Consider the following 23,479-nt stretch of genomic DNA (forward strand, 5'->3'; position numbering starts at 1 on the left):
TGGTGGGATAGTCAGATGGACTCACAGCTTTTGGAGAACTATACATATGTTGTATTCATCATCAGTAACACCTCAGTTTCCAAGGATATTTCAAATGGAGCTGCCACAGGGTTCTGTTCTTAATTTCTTCAATTTTTTATCAGTGACTTGGACATTTGTCTTTTGATTTTCTCTGTTACTGAGAACTAAAAATATTTTCCTCAAAACTGGATTTCTAGTGGTTAAGACCCAACTGTAAATCAGTTTTGTGGAGGTTTCCCCCCCCCACACACACACACACTTTTTGTAACTATGGTAAAATTATTTCAAGTTGGTGATACTGGCTCAAGGGAACATTGAGTTATTTTCTACTTTACAGTCTTCTGACAAAAAGTCCACATTGTATTTTCTTCTCTAGCAAATAGATGGATTAATAAACATGCCTGTACTTTCTGAGCAGCTGGTGAAGTGATGATAATGTAGAGTCCCATTTAAGAAATGGATGGACTTCATACCACATAAAGAGGAAAATCATAACGAAGTATGGATACACTGTATGTTACCACTTCAGCTTGTTATAAGGCAAAGAAATGAAAAGTTGCTCCAAAAAAAACTCACTGCAAACAAATTTCTTATTAGTTAGAACTTCTGTGGAATCTCTGTAACTTTGAATCTGGTTTCGTCCTTTTACAATGAATAGGTCACTCATTAACTTTTTGGAACATTCCAAAAACGCAAATTTCTCTCCTCTTTGTTACATATCCGGGATAACAAAAGAACAAAACAAGGAGTTGTACCTAATTTCTCTTCAAGTTTAGATTTGTCAAGTAAATCTGGTTTGAACCATTTTTTATCTAAAAGAATAGTGATAAATTAGTAACAGTTTTGTTCTTTTGTTATCCCAGATATGTAACAAAGAGGAGAGAAATTTTCCACATGATGTCCTCTCTTTTATCACTCTGTTGGAAAAACTGTGGAGAGGTACATATAGTATTTATTTAACCAAATTTATATCCCACCTTTCTCACCTCATAAGGGCCACCAAGGAGACTAACAAATTAAATTAAAACATACATAATAAAATCACATCTTAAAACCATTACCCTCCCCAACATAGATCATTAAAAAAACTGAAATCAGAGTTAAAAGACATACAAACACATACAAATAATAATTGAATTATTGCTCATGAGGGAGGGATCACTAAGGGAATGTTGAACAAAACAAAAAAGCCTTCACCAGCTGGTGAAAAATGGCAACAGAATGGGGCAGACACATTTCCTGGAAGATAGTTCCAGAGTTTTGGTGCCATGACCAAGGCGTTTCTCTCCTGGCTTGTCATTTGCCTGATTTCAGAAGGCTGAGACACCTGAGCAGGACCTCTGAAGATGTCTGTAATGGTCAGGTAGTTGAGTAGATGGCTTATATGGTAGTTCTGATGCTTCTTTCACACAATTCTCTAATGTATGTAAAACAAAATTTCCATGAATATTTTTCACAGTTTTGGAAAGGCATCCTTATTGTTTTGGTTTAGTTTCAAAAACCTGTGAAAGCACACCAGGTACCACAAATAAGGCTGAGAATTGCTGCAGTAGTCTTAGGATGTGGTTGTCATAAATCTGTTCAATTTTATGTGATTGCAGTTCTTTCCAATCTTCAGTAATATTGACATTGAAATGTTGTCCATTATAGAACTGACTCCTGAAGAAAAAGCCCAGAAGATTGCTAAAGCAATGCGTAAGCAGTCTGTGGAAGTGAAAGAGAAATGGGAAAGCCTGAATACCTGTGCCAACAGCTGGCAGAAACAAGTGGACAAAGCACTAGAGAAGTTGAAAGACTTGCAATGTTCTATTGATGATGTGGATGCTGATTTGAGAGAGGCAGAGACTGCACAGAATGGCTTGAAACCTGTTGGAGAGATACTAGTTGACTCTTTGCAGGATCACATTGATAAAATGACAGTAAGCACAAAGCTCCTTTTGAGTGTAACATATGTTGAACTAAGGCATTTGTGGAATATTAAAATGTGCTTAAATTTAAGGAGGTGCTCATAATCTGTGCCCTGGCATTCCTGTGACCAGCAGAGATTAGGAAAACCAATATAATATGTGCAGGTTTTTCCTTACTTCTTATATTTCATCTTGAACAAATCTTACAGAATTATTTTAGTGGCAGTATGGTCACAGGAGGATAACAAAGCAGCATGAGGGTTAGATGCAGGAAGGAAAGCATGACTAGTGGGAGGTTGTGCAGCACAAAGGATTGGTTCTCTGAATGCCTAGAGCTGTTTGCAAATAGTGATAACCAACAGGAATAGCTATGGAACTTATTTCCTACTGGAAAATGACCATTTAATGGGTTTAATTAGATTGAATAACTTGTTGCATACTTGTTATCCTGTTCTGATACCATTTTGGAAGTAGAATTCTAAATACAGCAATAATCTTTTAAAGTCTGGTGCCTTTGTGGGTATGAAACAAAATAACTGTGTCTGGAGTAACACCTCCTGCCTCCCACACTTACTTCTGAGGAGATAGAAGCCTCCAGACCATGCCAAAGGGAGGACCTCAGAAGCCCACTGCGATGCTGCAGGAGCAGCTTCCCAGTTCACCACAATGCCCAGAGATGCCAGGCAGGCCTGGGCCAGCCAGCAGACAACCCCCAAGGGTCATAGCTGAGGGACGAGGCAACAAGCGTGGAAGAGGAGCAGCAGAACCCACCACAAGTGATAGCCCGTTCCTCCTCTTTTGTGGGAGCCAGGAAGGCTTCTGTGGAGCAGGAAGCAGGCTGCAGTAACCTCATTAGGCCAGCGGGGTTCAGAAGTAAAACAGTGAAGGGCAGGGAAAATGGGATCCCAGGTAGGCAGCTGCCAATTGGGTCTTTTGGACTCATCACTCCCATAGGCCTATCCCCTTGGATACAGAGAGTGGATAAGGCCAGAGTTGCCTAGCCCCCAAGCAGTCTTTTACAATTGCATCCTGGGAGAACCAGGGAGGAAGGGCCAGTCTTCATCTAAGGCAACTAAAGAGAGGCTACTGGCAAGAGTGAGAGAGGGAAGAGAGTGCTGTAACACCTCCCCTCCTCACTCTTTTCTTAGGTTCTTCCCTCAGGGCGAGCTTGACTAAAGGAACCCTAGAGAAAGAGACAGCTCTGGACTCCAGCCCAATGCCAGAGTCTGACATCCTATTAAAAGTATTTGATTAAACTTGCAACATCTTGCACCACTCAAGGTTATGCTTTCCTGTTTTGCACTTCTCCAAACCTGGGAATTGTGAAAAACTGCAAGGCAGAGAATGAGAACACAATTCTGAAGTCACTGGATATTTTAGCACTGGACTATAAAGAGCTACAGGCTTATTGCACATCAGCTCATAGATGTTAAAAAGAGATTGGATTGTTGCACCATAATGTAGCATCACACAAAATGCAAGACACCCTTCCTATGTTTCACTCTTGCTTTCACATACTGAGTAAACTGAACTCAGTCAAATTTGATTTATATCCTCACAGATTTTGGTCAAATTTGATTTATATCTTTGTCACTATTGATATAAAGCTGTATATCCTCTGCCTTTCTCATTTTAATTTTAATACAAACATAAAAGCTTTTGTAAACTGATGAGAATGCTTCTTTCTGTCTTTAAGAAGTTCTTTGTACTTAATGACATTTGCGTAAAATAAGGTAGAAAGGAATTTATTAAGTTTTCAGTGTATGAAAAACAGCAGCATCTGTTGAGGATTATGAGGGCGTGTTAGTAAACAAAAAGCTAAATGAATGTTGGAATTGAATGGCCAGAAACTGTGATGGGGTTGGGAGAGTGCTGAGAAATCTGTTGATTGCCTGGAAATACAACAGAATGACAAATGCTTTTCTTGTTTCATCCTAATTTTCATGGTTTACAAAAACATTGTGCAATTCACTAGGCATGCTATGAGAGGCCTTGAATGTATCTTGAGATTCAGTACATTCTAACACATTGCTGAGTCTCAAGAACTTTTTAATGACCTCGATTGATTATCTTTCTAATTTTCTTATGGTTTCATTGTATCCCAGTAAACTTTGGGGATTTCAGATATTTTCTCTCACAACCCACAGTAGCAAATTTACTAAATTTTTGGTGTTTACTGTAACACATAAAGCATCAGAGGGAATTCAGTGGATGAGAACCATCACACAGAGAAAAGAAATGAGTGTTTATATGTGATTTGTGTGAAATGAGACTGCTCTTTAAATTGTTTCATTAAATATAGGTGTATGTTTACCTTTCTAGGCTTTTAGGGAAGAAATTGCACCAATCAACTTGAAAGTTAAAGCAGTAAATGATTTATCTAGTCAACTCTCTCCACTTGACCTTCATCCATCATTAAAGATATCACGACAGCTAGATGACCTCAATATGCGCTGGAAACTTTTACAGGTATTCTCTTCTTGTCTTCAGTAAATTAGGAACCTGGTATAGACAGTGTCATTTTTTCTTTTTCCTATTATCATTATTCCCTGTCTGTTTTAAAAGCTACATGCAATGAAGAAGTCCTTCTCCCTTTCTTTTTTGATTGATAACCTACATTTTCTGCTATCTTCTACAATTCAGTTCACACAGGGTGACAGAATTAACCTCCAAAGACATATTTTACATCAGTATAATAGCAGTATTTCTATCAATGTATATTTCAGAATAATCTCTATTCTTCAGAATCTTCTTTATTATTCTTCAGAATAATCATTATAGGATAGGGTTGCCAAGTCCAATTAAAGAAAAATCTGGGGACTTTGGGGGCGGAGCCAGGAGACTTTGGGGGTGGAGCCAGGAGACATTGGGGGTGGAACCAAGAACAAGGATGTGACAAGCATAATTGAACTCCAAGGGAGTTCTGGCCATCACATTTAAAGGGACAGCACACCTTTTAAAATTCCTTTCTTCCATAGGAAATAATGAAGTATAGGGGCACCATCTTTTGGGGCTCATAGAATTGGACCCTCTGGTCCAATCATTTTGAAACTTGGGGGGTATTTTGGGGAGAGGCACTAGATGTTATACTAAAAATTTGGTGCCTCTACCTCAAAAAATAGCCCCCCCAGAGCCCCCAATACCAATGGATGAATTCCCTATTATTCCCTATGGGAATCGTTCTCCATAGGGGATAATAGAATGCCCAGTAGACATTTCCCTCCCCCCCCACGCTTTCTAAAAGGGGGGAGGGCCTCCAAACCAGAGAATCTCCTGCCCCCTCCCTCTCTCTCTCTCTCTCTCACACACACACACACTTACCAGATCTTCTTCCGGAGAACTCTTGCTGTGAAAGCGAAAGCAAAAGAAAGGGCGGGGCTGTTCTCCCAAGCCCTTCCTGCTCCCTGCCCAGCCTTAAAGGGGCAGACATTTTACAAACGGCTCAGGAGCTCTATAATGAAGCCTACAGGTATGTTCTCCCCCCCCCTCCACCCCCCACCCCCCGCTTCCCACTTCTTGAAGACCGGGAGATGAGGCTGCAAACCCAGGGGACTCCCGCCAGAGCGGGAGGGTTGGGAAGCCTATTATAGGATCACTGTTAGAAGAAAGAAAGATCCCGCCTATATTGAAACTGAACAGCACCATAAAATGTTTTTAAATTGCATTTTATCATTTTTAAATTGTAATTGTAGATATCTGAATTGATTGCCTCTTAAGTCCACTTGCAGAGAGGGCGGGATAAAAGTATAAATAAATAAATAAATTACAAATCAAAGTTATTAGCATTTTTGTAAGTCAGCATTTAAATTGTCCTGTCCCCACAATTCTTTTATTTTTACTTTTAACATAAGTTATCATGTAGTATTACTTAGGCTTTTTAAAATGCATGTATGATCTGAGATGTATTTACTGGAACTAGTGATTAAGAAAAAAAAGTTTGCAAAAGCCAGGGAACTTGAACTCCAGTAATATGCAATTCTGACTAATTAATATCTGCCTCAGTTTATCTTCCAGCAACCTTGTATGGTAGGATAATTGAATCAAGAATAAGCTGAGAGTGACTCATCCAAGCATCATAACAGAGGTAGCATTAGAACCTATACTCTCAAATCTAAATCAAACACAGCAGCTGCTGCAACATACTAGTCAGATTCCAATTGTGGCAGAAGCTATGGCAGTCTTGCCCAAAAATCCAAGGCTCTGAACCAGTCATTGTGATTTTGGCTTCACCCAAATGTAAGTGATTGTCAGCCAGTCAGAGGCCCTGGAACTCCTCTAGGTGGGAGGAATGAGCCAGCATCAGCTTAAGAGATGAAGAGAAAAAAAGGTTTTCCTCAAACAGAGAATTTTGGTGGCTCTGAATAGGAGTTAGATCCAAGTGGGCAGCCGTGTTGGTCTGAAGCAGTAGAACAAAGTAGGAGTCAAGTTCACCTTCAAGACCAACAGAGTTTTATTCAGAACGTAAGCTTTCATGTGCTCCAAGCACAATTCATCAGACAAGGAATCTGGTACAGTGAACAGGGCTATATATAGCTGGTAGGCAGTGGTTTAGAATGCAAAATGATACAGATTTAAGATCCAATGACAGAATAGTAAAAAAAAAGTGAGCAAACCTTTGATCTGGGTAGCATGAGCATGTGAAAGTAATAAAACAGTAATATGTCAAAATGTGAGAATGTCTGTCAATCGCTCTATTATATAAACCTGGGTCAAAAAGAGGGTGTTACTTTCTGAGTAGTTTTTCCCATCCAACTAATTTACCTTTTAACGTGTAACATACATATAGTTTGTCATTAGAAGAAAAATACATTAAAATATAGTGGAAGATGGGTTTAGTATATGTAATGAGATAAACAGCCAATATTCCTATTTGTGTATGTCAATACAGCTAAAAGAGAAATACATTGGATAGTGATGTTCTTGTCCACCTTATTTACTATTTAACATGTAAACATTCTAGTTTGGCATTAGAAAAAAATAATACAAAAAAACCCATTTAAATGGGTTAAGTATATGTAATGAGGTAAACAGCCAATATCCCTATTTTTATAATACAAAAAATTATTCTGATACACTATTCTAAAAGAGAAATACATTGAAATACTGTGGATGTATAACTATACTCAGTGAGCGTGGGTTTAGCATCTGTAATGAGATAAAAAACCAATATCCCTGCTCAGTCCTGGGGAAGTGTTTGTTCCAAGTTTCATAATAATTTGTAATTCAGCAATTTCTCTCTCCATTCTGTTTTTGAAATTCCTTTGCAGTAAAACAACTGTTTTACTGTTCCTTTGAAGTTCCTTTGTGTCATCTTAAACAGATTTTTGTTTGGTTTTTAGTTAAGGGTTGGCCTAGGGAAGAGAGCACGTTTAGTGAAACAAGCATCCTGTTAAAGATCTGTCATTGCTCTAGTGAAACAAATAAGCATTCTGTTAAAGATCTGATGTGTACAGGTTATGTGGACAGGAGTTCTCTGTGTTAAAAGAGCAACTTTAAATCTGGAGAGGATCCAATTTGTTAGGAAATAGGTTCCAGTTAAACTTTTTAAGCTAAGGTAACCTGTCTGGATAAAGGGGAATAAAATCTCTCCTCAAGGTTTATTTATGTTAATTGAGACTCGACTACAAATTGGTTACTTTAATTGGAAACCTATGGGGGTGAAGTTGAAAACCAGTTTCATACTATGTATTGAAACTATCCTCACAAAGCTTTTGCCCTGTTAAATACTTTTTTTCTGTTAAATAAACCTTTGTTGTTCTTTTCCATCTGGGTCTTGTCTGTCTAGTCAAATAGCTAGGAACAAGTGATGTTTATTTACCTTAATTATACCTTTACTCTAGCAAGTTTCCATATAAGACACCTTTAGGGAACACATAGCATACATTCTACCAAAACTTTAATCAAACCTTGTATCTCACTTTTTACCTGATTGTGGCCGTTGAGTTTAAAGAATATATAGGAGAAGCCAGAACAGGGACCAATCCAGTGTGCCGTTGCCTCAGAGTCCTCCTCTTGAAGTCAGATTTGACTAAGCAGTTAGGCTCCTGCTGGATGTGCAAGTACAGTTTAATTAGTAAAACAGGAGGGTATCTGCACATCTTGACAACCAGCAAACAGCATGCTTCAAAGTGGTTCCTTGTAAAGGCATCTGTGAGATCAATACAATCAAAATGAGGCCTGCTGACTGCAGACATTTGGATAAGGGAAGAAGGGAGAAAAGCAGAAATTTCAATGAATATTGTTAGTTACTATAAAAACCATTTTTGTTATTGATTTGTGTTGCTTGCAGGGTGAACATTATTAGCTTATATTTAAACATTAAAAAAACTAGAGATATATATAAATCGGACACAGAAAATAATCTCTGATATACCTAAAGGCCATTTGCTAAAAGTGGTTGTAAGTAGTTGTCCATCAGGATGGGTGCTTTGCATGATCAGCTGAAAATATTGTTTGCTTTTATCTGTGTTTGTAAATACAGGTATCTGTAGATGATCGCCTTAAAGAACTACAGGAAGCACACTGGGAGTGTGGCCCTTCATCTCAAAATTTTCTTTCCAGTAAGTGTTAGTTATTTTTTATAATATGATTTTGAGAGACAGAGAACCCAATTGCAGATAACAGAGGTACTTAATAGCATCAAATTTTACTTACTATATTTATCTGAGTAGGGTAATAGTACCCCATGGTGCAGAGTGGTAAAGCTGCAGTAGTGCAGTCTGAACTCTCTGCTCACGACCTGAGTTCGATCCCAGCAGAAGCTAGTTTCAGGTAGCCGGCTCAGGTTGACTCAGCCTTCCCTCCTTCCGAGGTCGGTAAAATGAGTACCCAGCTTGCTGGGGGGAAAGTGTAGATGACTGGGGAAGGCAATGGCAAACCACCCCGTAAAAAGTCTGCTGTGAAAATGTTGTGAAAGCAACATCACCCCAGAGTCGGAAACGACAGGTGCTTGCACAGGGGACTACCTTTACCTTTTTAGGGTAGTAGTAGTAGTAAAAATTTTATTGCATAAAGCCTTTGACCATTACAATTGCAGCAGCTTACAAATTAAAAGCAGTCAAAGACTCTAAAAATTAACATATTCAAGTTTAGATTATTTACAATCTTAATTACATACAGCATTCCCGTATTTCCATAGTCCAGCTCTAATCGTCCAGAACAACATCAGTTAGGGCAGGGGTGTCGAACTCATTTGTTATGAGGGCCAGATCTGACATAAATGAGACCTTGTCAGGCCATGCCGGGCTATGTTGGGCTGGGTCATGTGCGTACCTATTTAAGATTAGGTAGCAGAGATATAAACTTTTTAAAGGGCACAGACAAACACGACTGAAGATTTTTTAAAAAAAATTAAAACATGCTTAAAACATTAGCCCTTGTTGGTTTTAAAGATGCTTTCTTTGTATTTCTCCCATGGGATCCAGGGAACTGGGCAAAGGAAGCTCTGGCTCTTTTCCTCCCCTCCCCAGGGGCCAGGAGGGGTACATGCCTCAACCAATGGAGAAAAATGAAGTTTTGCTCTGTAGCTCCTGTGCAATTGAGCAAGCCTTGCAAAGCAAGTTGAGATATAGTGGGAGGGCAAGAGAGAGGGAGAAGGAAGCAGACGACAGCTAGTTGCTCGGAGGCCTGATAAGAGCCCTCCAGGGGCCTGATTCGGCCCTCGGGCAGCATGTTCGATACCCCTGAGTTAGGGTATGTATGCTTACTAGGGGTGTGCAGGGAAAAATGTTTCCCCCCCCCCCCCCCCAGTATATTGAGCCTTAAAAATGTTGATATGTCCTGATATTCCCAAATCCAAATACCGTTATGGTATCTGGATCTGGTAATAATCAGGAATCTCAATTTTTTTCAGGTCTATTATACCCTATGGGGACCATTAAAGTCAATGGTAACGCTATCCTTGGATATATTCAGTGATCTGGGGGGCGGGGGTTGAAGTAGAGGCACCAATTTGTGGTGCAGCTATGGAGCCTCAAAAGAACTACCAGGTTTCAAAAAGGTGCCCCCCATCATCTTGGGCCTGGAGATCCCATCAGTAGTTAAGAGAATTTTACATTATTTGTGCTTTACCACTTTTGGCTCAAGTAACCATTTGGTCAGTTCTCTGAGTTTCAAGGTGCATCAACACACCAAGTTATTTCTAGGTGCAAGAATCCACTTGGGAAGTGATGATGAATGCTCATGGACTTGTGGAGAGTGTGCCATGTTTGTCTTCCTCCCAGAGGACAAGATGGACTACACTTCTTAGAGGAGAAGGCTTGGAGCCTATAAGAAAGGATTATTACTCTCCATGAAATCAAGGAAGGAGAGGATTTTATTAACTTGATGTCCTGTATAAGAAAGGAGAGACTAGTCAAAGGGATAACAGTGTGGTAGACTGTGTTAACAAGACTCCTCAGAGCACTACAGCCTGACCCTAAAGGTGTGGAACAAGAAATCACTCAGCCATTAGAACTAAGGAATTTATTCCAGGCCCTTGTGGTGAAGGTAGAGATTGAAACACTGCCAGAGGAAGTATCACAAACACAACAAAGGGAGGTGGACTGGGTGATACAAAGAAATGGCATGTGAAGGAAAAGGAAGGTGTTGGTCATAGCTGACTCCCTGGCCTGAGAGGTGTGTTGCTTGCCAGGGGCAAAATTAAAGATATTATAGATAGATAGGAACTCGAAACTCATCAAACCCATTTAGTGATGGTTCATGGGGGAACCAACAACACAACAATGAACACCATTTAAAGCATTAAGACTGACAGTGATGCTCTCAGAAGGAAGCTAAAGAGAATGGGTGTGCAGGTGGTGTTCTCTTTACTCCTTCCTATCATAGGAAGGGGAATACAACAGGAGCAGACAATAATGAAAGTGAACCACTGGCTGCATTGGTGGTGCCAGCAGGAGCGATTTGGATTCTGGGACAATTGGCTAGGTTTTATGGATGACAACCTACTAGTATGCAGTGGACTTCACCTGTGAAGATCAGGGAAGAATATGTTTGGCAGAAACCTGGGAGATTCATCAAGAGGGCTTTAAACTGACACCACAAGGGGAAGGAGATGACCAACATCGGAATTTAAATGAAGGAGAACAAACAACAGAGGCCCACCTGGGAGGGCTAGTTCCAACAGAGCCAAAGGTGCAGGGTTTCAGGAGTCTATGCATCAATGTCCAAAACTGGGGCAATAAGAATGAAGAGAATGAGCTTCTAATACTGGCAGAGGGATTTGATTTAGTAGGTATTACAGAGACTTGGTGGGATGATTCCCATGACTGGAACATAGTAGTGGATGGATACGAGCTGTTCAAGAGAAACTGAAAGGGTGGAAGAGAAGGTGGAGTGGTGCTATATGTGAGGAGAAGGTTTGTTTGTTGGTAGATACTAGAGAAAGGTGCCAGCAAAGTATCTGGGTGAGGATAAGAGAAGGGAGGACAAACAGCATTGTGGCTTGAACTGTGCTACAGACCTCCTGACCAAGATGAGGAGGTGAATGTTGCCCTCCTAGAACAGCTTGACAGGGTATTCCAAACAACATGACCTTGTAGTTATGGGTTACTTGAATGGGTTGCAACTGTTTAAATTATTGGTTTTATGTGTACCTTTTGTTGTACATCTCCTATAGCCCGACATTGGCCGGGATGAGGCGATTCATAAATTTAATTAATAATAATAATAACTTCCCTAATGTATGCTGGGAGACAAACTCTTTAGAATGTCCATGGTCATGCATGTTCCTGACCTGTCTGGCCAACAACTTCATTCATCAAATGGTAGAGAAAGCTCTGAGGGGCTCAGCCATACTTGAGTTATATTGTCCAACAGGCAAAAGATGGTAGATAAGGTGAAGGTGGTGGGGACTTTAAGGGGAAGTTACCATGTCCTGCTAGAATTCCTGTTGCTGTGGGGGACCAAGGAAGTTCATAACCACACAGTGGGACAGACTTTAATAAACTCAGAGGCATGACGAGACTCATTCAATGGGCAAGACTGCTGGAAGGGAAAAGACCAAGTGAAGGGTAGGCTTTCTTAAAAACAAGAGCTCTTGCAAGCTCAAGCCAACAAAAAAGAAACATGGTAGGGAATCTAAGAAGCCAATGTGGATGAACATAGAATTCCATGATGTGCTAAGAGAGAAAAAGGAAATGTTTAAGGAAAAGAGGCAAGCATACCTCTACAGAAGAGTATCTGTTTGTTGCTATGCAGTGAAAGTCACCATCAGAGAGGCCAAAGCTCCCAGTGAGCTAAAGCTGGCCAGGGAGGCTTGCTACAACAAAAAAAAAATCTTCAGATATGTGAGGAGCAAATGCAAGATAAAAGAGGTGATGGGCTCACTGTTGGGTGAAAATGGAGAAACTTGTGACAAGACTGAGAGAATGCAGACAAGGCTTAATGCCTATTTCGCCTCAGTTTTTTCCTTGAAGAAGAAAACAGACTCATCTAGAGATGGTAGTAGGCAAGACACAGTATATGGGCTGCTTGTTGACATGGACAGAGAGGTAACTGAGATGCACCTGGCTGCATTGAATGAGTACAGATCCCCTGGGCCAGATGGTATAATAATAATAATTTTTAATTTATATCCCACCCTCCCCACCGAAGCAGGCTTAGATGGTATGCACCTGAGAGTGCTCAAAGAACTTTCTAGAGATCTTGCAGAGCCTTTGTCCATCATCTTCCAGACTTCTTGGGAAATGGGAGACATGCCAAAAGACTGGAGGAGGACAGATGCTATCCCAATCTTTTTAAAAGGGAGGAGGGACCCAGGAAACTACAGACCAGCCAGTCTGATCTCTGTCCCAGGGAAGATACTAGAGCTGATTTTAGAGGGATCAATCTGCAAGCATCTAAAGGACAGCTTGGTGATCTGGGGGAGTCCGCAATGGATTTATCCTCAACAGGTCCTTTTTTGATTGAGTGACGAGTTTACTGGATCAAGTGAATGCTATTGGTGTTATTTACCTGGATTTCAGTAAAGGTTTTGACAGAGTTACCCATGATGTTCTGATGGGTAAATTAGAGGGCTGTGGACTGCTCTAGGATAGTTAGGTGGATGGAAAACTTGTTGGAGAACCACACTCAAAGAGCATTTGTCAGTGGCATTTCATCTGAATGGAGGGAGGTGTCCAGTGCATTGCCACAGGGCTCAGTTCTGGGCTTGGTACTTTTTAATATGCTTATAAATGATCTAGATCAGGGGTGGCCAACAGTAGCTCTCCAGATGTTTTTTGCCTACAACTCCCATCAGCCCCAGCCATTGGCCATGCTGACTGGGGCTGATGGGAGTTGTAGGCAAAAACATCTGGAGAGCTACCATTGGCCACCCCTGATCTAGATGAAAGTGTGTGTATGGGGGGAAGATGACACCAAATTGGAAGGAGCAGCAAACACACAAGAAAAATTTGAATTCAACAAGATGTGAAGACAATGGAAAAGTGAGCAGATCTGAACAAGATGCAACTTAACAAGAATTAGTGCTGAGTTCAATACCTGGGTAACAAAAATGTGGAGTTTTGGGTAGCAGTGTGTGTGAACAAGATCTTGGGATATGGGTAGACCATAAATTAAATATGAGTAGTCAGTGTGATGCAGTGACCAAAAAGGGTAATGTGATCTTGGGGTGTATCAACAGAGGCATAACATCCAAATTGCAAGGTGTTATAGTCCTGCTGTACATTCCCTTGGTCAGGCCTCATCTGGAGTATTGTGTGCAGTTCTGGAAGCTTCACTTCAAAAGGATGTGGACAGAATGGAGCAAGTGCAGAGGAGAGCAATGAGAATGAGCAGGGGCCTGAAGACCAAGCCCTATAAGGAAAGGTTGAATAACTTGGGAATGTTCAGTCTAGAGAGGAGGCGGTTGAGAGGGGGGGATACATGATTGCTCTCTTTGAAGGGCCATCACTTAAAGGAGGGCAGGGACTTGTTCTTGTTGGCAATAGAGGAGAGGACTCACAATAATGGGTTTAAATTAAGCGTGGGAAGGTACTGGCTGTCAAGACCCTGGCAGTTCAGCAACTCACACCAATCATGGAAAAGGTCAAGTTTATTGCTGACAGTCCTTAAGGCACTACAGGTTTTTGCTAAGACTAAAGACCCTAGGCAATATGGCTCCAGTATATATAGATACTGCAAAACTGTTACGTATTCAATTAATAGCAGGAAAGCTTGGCAGGGATCTTAGGCGGGAGATTATCCCCCTCCCTCCCAATGTCCTGGGAATGCAGGTGGTTATCACTTTTGCTTTAGCAATGGCCTTGAGGTGTTGTCTCAAGTCGGCAGAGTGTCTTCTATAATATGTTATACAGATAACAGCAAACGAAGCGTGGGGGGAGCAAAGCAACATGAATAATACTCGGTTTCACATTCTGCTCAAAATACCCAGGCATATCACATAACAATATATCATGGGAAGGCACTTGACACTGGCTGGATATTAGGAAAAACTCTTTTACAGTGAGAGTTGTTCAACAGTGGAATCAGCTACCTAGGGAGGTGGCAAGCTTCCCCTTACTGGACAAAAACTTGTCAGGGATGCTCTAGAGGCTGATCTTTTATTGAGCAAGGGTTGGACTAGATAGCCATATGGCCCCTTCCAACTCTGTGACTCTATGACTCTCTTAACTTATATGAGTCTAGTTCGGGGTTTGACACCTTCTTGTGATCCTGCTGGGCAATGGGCAGGAGATTTTCCTGCCAGCTAAGTGCAACCTCTCTTGTGCAGTATGACAAGGTTTTTTGTTGATAAAGGGTTCATAGTCCTGGCATCTGGGAGAGTGTCCAATTACTTGTTCTTTGGAGCCTCTGAACACACAATGGTGGTTCCTGCCGCCCTTGGAAGGTTATTAATCAGCCACTGCAGGGTGACTGGCTGATGTAGGGTTAACCTATTATGGGGCATATGACGGTTTCCAGCCCTGGGCAGAGATAGGGTTGCCAGGTCTGGGATAGAAAATACCTGGAGACTTTGGGGTGGATCCAGGAGATGGCAGGGTTTGGGGAGTGGTACCTCAGCATGGTGCAATGCCATAGAGTTCACCCTTCAAAGCAGCCATTTTCTCCAGGGGGGCTGATCTTTGTCAGCTGGAGATCAGTTGTAAAAGCGAGAGATCTCCAGGCTTTACCTGGAGACTGGCAACTCTAGGCAGTAACTTTTACTAGATTTGACTCCTTCTATAAAGATAACTTGGTAGTGGTGACAATGTCCCCAAGCCTCAGTCACCTTTTAAGAATTTTTTTGTCATGTTAGGGTTTGTTCTTGGCATTCCTCTTACGTTTTTTTCCCCTAGACTTGTCTCAGAAGGTATAGCTGTCCCAGGTGTTTCTACCAGTCAGTTGCTAAATGATCAGGTGATGACTGGTCCCTCTGTTGCTGATATTTATCAGTATGCTCCATGGCGCTAGTGGAAGTGGGAGCTTACCACTAGGTTAAAAGCAATGTGTGTTAGTTATTGGACATCACCAGATTATTGTCTGATGCAGCATTAATCTGGAATAGGAGTGTGTGTGTTCTTGTTTGTTGACCTTTTCCTTTCTTGACCCAGTGTTTACTTTTTCATTTAGCACCTTCATGTTTTTAATTGTATGAATGTTACATATTTGTTATTCCTGTAATGAAATGTTTCAGAAAGATGCTTTCGTAAAGGGATAGGAACTGTGGTCTGCACGACTGGTCTAGTATGTACTTTCTATTGTTATAAGTATGAGTCTGCTGATTTCTGCACTCCACCTTTAGATGTGTCATGTTAGTGTTTATTCTTTGTTTCAGCTTGGTTTCAGCCCTGTTTTTAGATTTCTGCAAGCCAAATCTCTATTTCATGGTTTATTGGATGTCCGATTCATAAGAACATAAGCGAAGCCACTGTGGATCAGGCCAGTGGCTCATCCAGTCCAACACTCTGTGTCACACAGTGGCCAAAAAACCCAGGTGCCATCAGGAGGTCCATCAGTGGGGCCAGGATACCAGAAGCCCTCACACTGTTGCCTCTCCCAAGCACCTAAAATACAGAACATCACTTGCCCCAGATGGAGAGTTCCAACAATACATATGGACCTCTGCTCCATATGTTTATTCAATCCCCTCTTGAAGCTGGCTATGCTTGTAGCCACCGCCACCTCCTGTGGCAGTGAATTCCATGTGTTAATCACCCTTTGGGTGAAGAAGTACTTATTTTTATCCGTTCTAATCCAACTGCTCAGCAATTTCATTGCATGTCCACGAGTTCCCGTATTGTAAGAAAGGGAGAAAAGTACTTCTTTCTCTGCCTTCTCTATTCCATGCATAATCTTGTAAACCTCTATCGTCACCCCTCAGTCGACGTTTCTCCAAGCTAAAGAGCCCTAAGTGTTTTAATATTTCTTCATAGGGACAGTGTTCCAACCCTTTAATCATTCTGGTTGTCCTTTTCTGGACTTCTTCCAAAGCTATAATATCTTTCTTGAGGTGTGGTGACCAGAATTGTGCACAGTACTCCAAGTAAGGCTGCACTATCCCTTCCTAATAATTCCCAGCATAGCATTGGCCTTTTTTATTGCAGTCGCACACTGTCTCAACATTTTCAGTGAGTTATCTACCATGACCCCAAGATCTCTCTCTTGGTCAGTCTTCTCCAGTTCACATCCCATCAATATGTATTTATAGTTAGGATTTTTGACCCCAATGTGCATTACTTGCACTTGGCCACTTTGAACCTCATTTGCCATATTGATGCCCAGCCTCGACAGATCCTTTTGGAGTGCCTCACAATCTCTGGTTCTCACCAACCTGAACATTTAGTGTCATCCACAAACTTAGTCACTTCACTGCTTACTCCCAACTCCAAATCATTAATGAACATGTTTAAAAGCAATTGGACCCAGTACTGAGCCCTGTGGCACCCCACTGCTTACCACACTCTACTGCGAAAATTGCCCATTTATACTCACTGTTTCCTATTAATTAGGCAGTTTTTGATTCACAAGAGAACTTGTCCTTTTACCCCATGACTCTTGAGCTTACTTAGGAGCTTTTGATGAGTAACTTTATCAAAACCTTTCTGAAAGTTAAGGTAAACAACATCTATTCAGTCCCCTTTGTCTACATGTTTGTTCACCCCCTCAAAGAACTTTTAACAGGTTAGTGAGACAAGATCTTCCCTTACAGAACCCATGCTGAGTCTTCCTCAACAATTTTTGTTCATCAGTGTGCCTACTAATCCTCTCTTTAATAACAGTCTCCACTAACTTTCCTGGTATTGAAGTCAAACTGACTGGCCTGTAATTTCCCAGATCTCCTCTGGAACCCTTTTTAAAAATGGGGGTGACATTAGCTATATTCCAGTCCTCAGGAATGGAGGCAGATTTTAGTGAAAGAGTACATATTTTTGTCAGGAGTTCCACAATTTCACCTTTGAGTTCTTCTGGAACTCTCGGATGTGTGCCATCTGGGCCTGGTGACTTATTAGTTTTTAAATTGTCTATCAGTCCTAGACCTCTCTCGTTGATTTAAATGCTATCATGGAATTGCTGTGTAATCTACGTTGAGTCTCAAAGAGAAAGAGGACTATAAATGACATAAATACATTAAAAATATATTTGACAGTAAGCCTATGACAGCTCATAATTATTACATCTGTTGTGCATATTATATTCTGATGAGACTGAATTTTCTGTGTTTTTTAAAAAAAATTGGATTGTGGATTTTTTTAATTCATGTTTTGCCTTTTGTAGCTGGGTTGACATAGCTGACCATACTTTATATGCTTCTTTTTATGTCCATGGATGTCTGCCAGCCTTTGCTGAAGAACAGAAATACGTTCTCTTTTTCCTTATCTCTGTCATATCCCATTTGACACTGAGTGGTCTGACCATGAATCTCTAAGACTATATTATATCTTTGTTATTGGGTTGTCTTGCTCTTTCCCATGCTGAGCTCATCCTTGAAGAGCCTTGGCTTGATCAAGGTTTACACAAACCTCTGGTATTCAGAGAATTCAGATCCTCTTGTGATACCATCTCAGAGGAGAAACCTTTTTTCTACATTGTCTGAGATTACAAGGTCATGTTTGGCTGTCAGATAGTTCAGCCTGCAACAGGGACTAAACTGACTACCGGAGAGTTTGTGATAGAAAATCAAGAACAGACTATTGCTTCCCCTTGAACACTCGAAATCTTTTCCCAGTGGGTCCTAACATCTGTATATAGTCCCTTAACCACTAGCCTTATGTCTACAAGTGCACCATATCCATATGTTTATAGTGCTGCTGTTTAGCAAAACACATTAGCAACACATATTGGTCTGGATTACTCTGGTCAGGCCTGATTGATATATAGATGTGCACTTAAGATACCCTAGGCATCTAGTTAGCATTCCTGTACCAGATCATTTAAATCCTAGCCAGAGGTGAACCTCATTAATGCTATAGGCTCATTCTGGGTATAGTACAGTAGTAAATACTATTACAGAGTCTCTGTTTCCATTCTAATCTTTTTTTTAAAAAAAAAAAATTAAAGCAAATATATTACATTCTAAACATAGATTACACTCACAACACATTATACCAAGCGGAGGCAAGCGGAGGCGAGGCAGGCCATGCTCTGTCTGACTTGCTTCTGGGTCTCTGCATTTCTTCCCCAACTAGGGATACTTGACAGCTTCCCTAGCTCTCCACATGTTTGGCAAGGTGAGGGGTGAGGAAGCCTTCACAAACCATTAAAAGTAGAGGGGGAGTCAGTGAGTGGCAACTGCAAAAGAGCCTGGTGAGAAATTGTTTTTGGGAAATGAGTCCCCACCATGAGGAGCATGAGCAGGCCCTACTTGTTATAACTTCAAACACCATACGAGGTTATCTATACTCATGTCATTTTGAAAAAAACAGGTGCTGGAGCTCATTAGCATAACTCATTTGCTCATTTGCATATGCCACACACCCTGACTTCAGTAATTGTTGAATCGGGACTTACCAAAGAAGATTTTGATTGCCAACACAGATTTTCTGACAACAGATTTAACAACATTCTGATACTGGTTCTAATAGTAAAAAGAAAGCCTCTTCAGCATTCTGATGCCATTTCCTGGCATGGCACAGGCACTCTCCAGTTGCCTCCCCACACCTGCAAGAAGGAGCAACTATCTGCCACCTCCCTGGGAGATGCCATGCTGGGCCTAGGCCTCTCCCGGCCACCGGAGGCTGCGGAAGACCTGGCACAGCCAGGTGCTCTCTGTCTGCCACCCCCACCCCCTGCAAAAAAGAGCAGCCACTCACCACTGCCCTGGGAGTGGCCATGCCAGGCAAAGGCTGAGGGGAAGGTGGAGGTAGGGAGGGAGGACACAGAGAGCTTCCAGAGAAGCATGGTGGGCCATGTGGGCACAGTGGGCCTCTCTGGCCCAAAATGAAGCCTGTTTATACTTAAAATGTCTTCTTAGAATATATACAAAATGTTAGTTCATTCTTGCTACTTTTTAATCTAAATGATGTCTGCAGAGAGCTATTGGCCAGCAAACTACAGAAGGCTTGTGCATCTGGTTAAATGAATAAGTTTGGACTGGTTAAAGCTCCTAATATAAATATATGCACTTAAGTGTCATTGAGTGGATGAGAAAACTTAAGATAGAAGATATTGCAGAAGAGCATTAATATTGGGTTGTTATAAGAGTCTGGTAACCCTGGAAGAAATACAGGAAGGATTACTCCTGAGGAAGTCTATTGACGAAATGAATCTATATCTGGGTGCTCATAGGACCTTTCTTGTAATATTGGAATGTAAGAATGGACCTCTGTGATAATATTGTTAACTGAAATTGTTATTTCTAGTGAAGTACAAAAAGATATTTGAAAGGTTTTTAAATGGTTTTATTAAACATTGTTAACCAGTACATCACAGTATTTGTTTCTTTCATTGCCTCCCCTATATTTCTGGCTATATCTGTAACAGTATCTTAAAGTTAGGTTACATAGACAAGACTGGTATTGGTGGAAGACTAAAAAGCATGTTTATTGGATTTTTGCTTGCCTACAATTGAGTCTAATCTTAAAGCAAAGTTATATTGTCTCTGTCAGTTACATAATTACATCCTTTTTTTGTCTTTACAGCTTCAGTGGAGCTACCATGGCAGAGATCAGTTTCACATAACAAAGTTCCTTACTACATCAAGTAAGCTGGCCTTTATTGTTGCTGTAATTGTATTAGAGAAACGTACAGTGTTTTAGTTCTATTAATTCTCAGCTGCCTCTCCTCATGCTATCAAGCAGAAAGCTACTATAATTCGTCTCTCTAGTTGAACTTGTATATGTGTTTTGATGGGATTCGTCTTTTCTTCAGTGCAAGTAGTTATGGTAAACAAAAAACCCATGTCTCAGCAGCAATCCTTTGTCTCACAAATATTTACAGTAAGTACCTACTTAGTCATATCTGAAGTGCCATTAAGTTAATAATGCCAGTTGTGCATTAAATTAGAAATATGCTGATAAAATATGCTGGAAAAAAGACCTGAATAATAAAAACAGACTTCCAAGATAATACTAGAAAAGAATAAGAGTCCAGAAGCATCTTAAAGACTAAAAAAATGTGATATGGTTATGAGCATTTCATGACTCACTACTCACTTCTTCAGATGTTGTTCTTCATGACTCATGAATGCTCATACCCTACCACAAATTTTGTTAGTGTGTCTTCCAGGATAATAAGACACTAGTAACATCTTTAGAAACTTACATTAAAGTAAGAATGGGATATGTAGACAGTGTTTTCCTGTTTAAGATTTGGAACAGAAGAGACAATATCCAGTGTAGCGTTCTTTTTCTGCTTCTTTTACAATACAATATGTATATTTCTTCATTGTTTTACTGTAGACATTCTGTTTTACAGCTCTACCCCCCAAATGTATGATGCCCATTATTCAGTCATTACATCACAAGGAGTATTGTAAATTAAAGCTTCAATGCAAACATTGTGACCATGACTCAACCAAAAAACCCCAACAAACTATTGATTTTAGTGGAGAAATATGCTTAAATCATTCCAAATGCAATTAAAAGTTATTAGTTTACAATGCTGTGTGTTTTGTGCAATCCTGTTATGTGTGTGCGTTTTGTGCCATCAAATTGCTTCTGACTTATGAAGATCCTATGAATAAATGACCTCGAAACCATTCTATCATTTATCACCTTCTCAGGTCTTGCAGACTGAGAGCCATGGCTTCTATTATTGAGTAGCTCCATCTCATGTTGAGTCGTCTTCTTTTCCTGCCGCTTTCAACTTCTCCTAGCATTAATAGCTCTGATGAGTAGAGCAGAGATCCCTGGTCTCGTGTGTTTAGAAATGGCCTTTTAAATCTTGAGGAGTTAAATCCTTTGTAGATGCACTAGTTGACTGTAAAAGCATAACCCGAGTCCAGGTCTTGTGTTTTATACTTTGTATACCACCTCTTACCTTAATATTTAAAATCTGTTGTTTATCTAAGAAAAGTGAGCAAGAGTTTGGAATGCAAAATTCTCCTGTATCATAAAGTAAATGTGCACTAGTTTCCTAGAGAATTTGGCAGGCAGGTAATTTCTAAGGTTCTATAGGCATGCTTTTACAGATTGTATTCTTCATGATTAGGATGCTCTTCTGATGACTCTGATGCTGTAATTCTTCATTTCCATGTGTTTTTTGTAATGAATGGCATTTCATAATGTTAAAGCAATTTGCCCAAGGATCAGTCATCTCTGCCTCTACAAATGACTTCTTCTGTGCCTATTTCTTTACTCATCAGTTTGATAAATCTTATTCCAAGTGAAGCTTTGTTGATGATATCGTGTAATTAAGTAGCTTATTTTACATGCAGTAGCTTGCTTTGATAGTAGTTAGAATTCATTTTGTACTCACTCTCCTAGATGCATCTTCATTCTTCTCATGGGAAGATTGGAAGATCAGTTTAGTTTTAAATCATTCTATGTTATAGATCCCCAAGCATTTGTGAACATTGGGTAGTATCACAGGGCATCTGCAGAAATCACCTCCCGCTCACTCATGTGCCAGCAGAGAAAGGTCTATAAATGGATGAGAAGCTTGTCTGAAAGTGATATTGAGGACATTTTTAGCCAATATTTCTGCAAGGCATATTGCTGTAAGGAGTCTGGACTCTTGACAGTGGTTTTTTCAGGGGTGCAGGGAGCTGCTGGGGAAAAATGCACTTTAGATTGATCTCTAGAGTGTACTTTAGAGGTGATCAAAGTACAGTTTGAGCTAGAGAACTTGGATAGTTCAAAGAACAGTGTGTGCTGTGCTGGATTATGTTAACATTTGCCTAAAATATTGAAGTGTACAGGTTAGTTTATCTGGGAGGTACTTTAAGAAACAATTTAGCTGTATACCGATTTTGTTGTGTTAGACAGTTTAAACATTGGCTGATTACTTCTAATCTATTTAGCATCATCATCATCATCACCTACTGCTTCTTTGTCTTCATTTGCTTCTTTAGCACTGTCCAGGGACTCATTGTTTGAGGGTCTCTAACTTGGATCTCCAAAGTCCAGTTTTCACCAAACTTGGTGGGCATGTAGAGGAAAGTCAGCTGGAGAGATCTGTTCTGATTTTTGAGCCTCTTGGCCCCCAGCAGCCTTTTTAAATTCAAACTGGTTCTGGTTCAGTTTGCAAACCAAACTGAAATTTCCTAGTCTGTGCCCATCCCTATATTTCAAGAATATGTCTAATACTATAGTTTTTTGGACAGTAGTATTGCATTTAGCGTAACTTTCACGTTTCTGATTTCTGCAGATTAAGTTTTTTAGTAAAATTCTAAAAATACAGTTTTCATATTTTGGAAACTTTTAGAATTTGCTCTGGATTTTTACATGAGAAAAGAATCAAAATGAGTTAAGGCTGTGAGTTGTATCTAGGCCAAATTTTCCAGTGGTAGAATGGAATTCTTACCATTTCCTCCCATTGCAGCCCACTGATCTCCATGAAATGCTGGTCCTGGGGGATAAGGAACACTAGAAATATAATGAATTGGATATGCTGTACGAAGAGGGAACCAGGAAAAATGCCAATTTTGTCCTTATCCCATCCCATATATTTAAGAAAAACACTGTTCATTGCAAGAATTCCCCAACTTTTTTGATTGATATTGAAGTGAATCTGCTGTCGGGCTGGCAACAACTGAATGGCCCTGTCCTACTGCAGTCCTAAACTCGTTGCAGGGGGGCTCAGCAGCAGTTAGCTCTAGATTGCATAAAATAGATCTGTTAAGTAACTACTAAGAATTGTGCATTGCTTGTAGTTTTTCTAAATTACTCTTAACCTATAAAACTTACTTGAAACTGAACAACTGAATGGCCCTGTCCTACTGCAGTCCTAAGCCCGTGGCAGGGGGGCTCAGCAGCAGCAGTCTGCTCTAGATTGCATAAAATAGATCTGTTAAGTAACTACTAAGAATTGTGCTTTGCTTGTAGTTTTTCTAAATTACTCTTAACCTATAAAACTTACTTGAAATTGAATAGATCCAAGCAGGCAGCCGTGTTGGTCTGAAGCAGTTGAACAAAGCAGGAGTCAAGTTGCACCTTTAAGACCAACCAAATTTTATTTAGAACGTAAGCTTT

The 23,479-nt window shown here is 40.4% G+C and overlaps 1 protein-coding gene across 3 annotated transcripts in view; it reads left to right on the top strand.

Moving 5' to 3' along the window:
- The window catches only part of UTRN (utrophin), a 640,548-nt gene that overhangs the window by 494,697 nt on the left and 122,372 nt on the right, over positions 1-23,479 (top strand). For all 3 annotated transcript variants that reach the window (XM_060240558.1, XM_060240540.1, XM_060240548.1), the window contains 4 exons: positions 1,672-1,940; positions 4,251-4,397; positions 8,410-8,488; positions 19,988-20,048. In XM_060240558.1, the coding sequence (XP_060096541.1) occupies positions 1,672-1,940; positions 4,251-4,397; positions 8,410-8,488; positions 19,988-20,048 (556 nt within the window). The remainder of the gene's footprint in view (positions 1-1,671; positions 1,941-4,250; positions 4,398-8,409; positions 8,489-19,987; positions 20,049-23,479) is intronic.

Source organism: Heteronotia binoei, chromosome 1, assembly GCF_032191835.1.
Source record: "Heteronotia binoei isolate CCM8104 ecotype False Entrance Well chromosome 1, APGP_CSIRO_Hbin_v1, whole genome shotgun sequence".
NCBI lineage: Eukaryota > Metazoa > Chordata > Lepidosauria > Squamata > Gekkonidae > Heteronotia > Heteronotia binoei.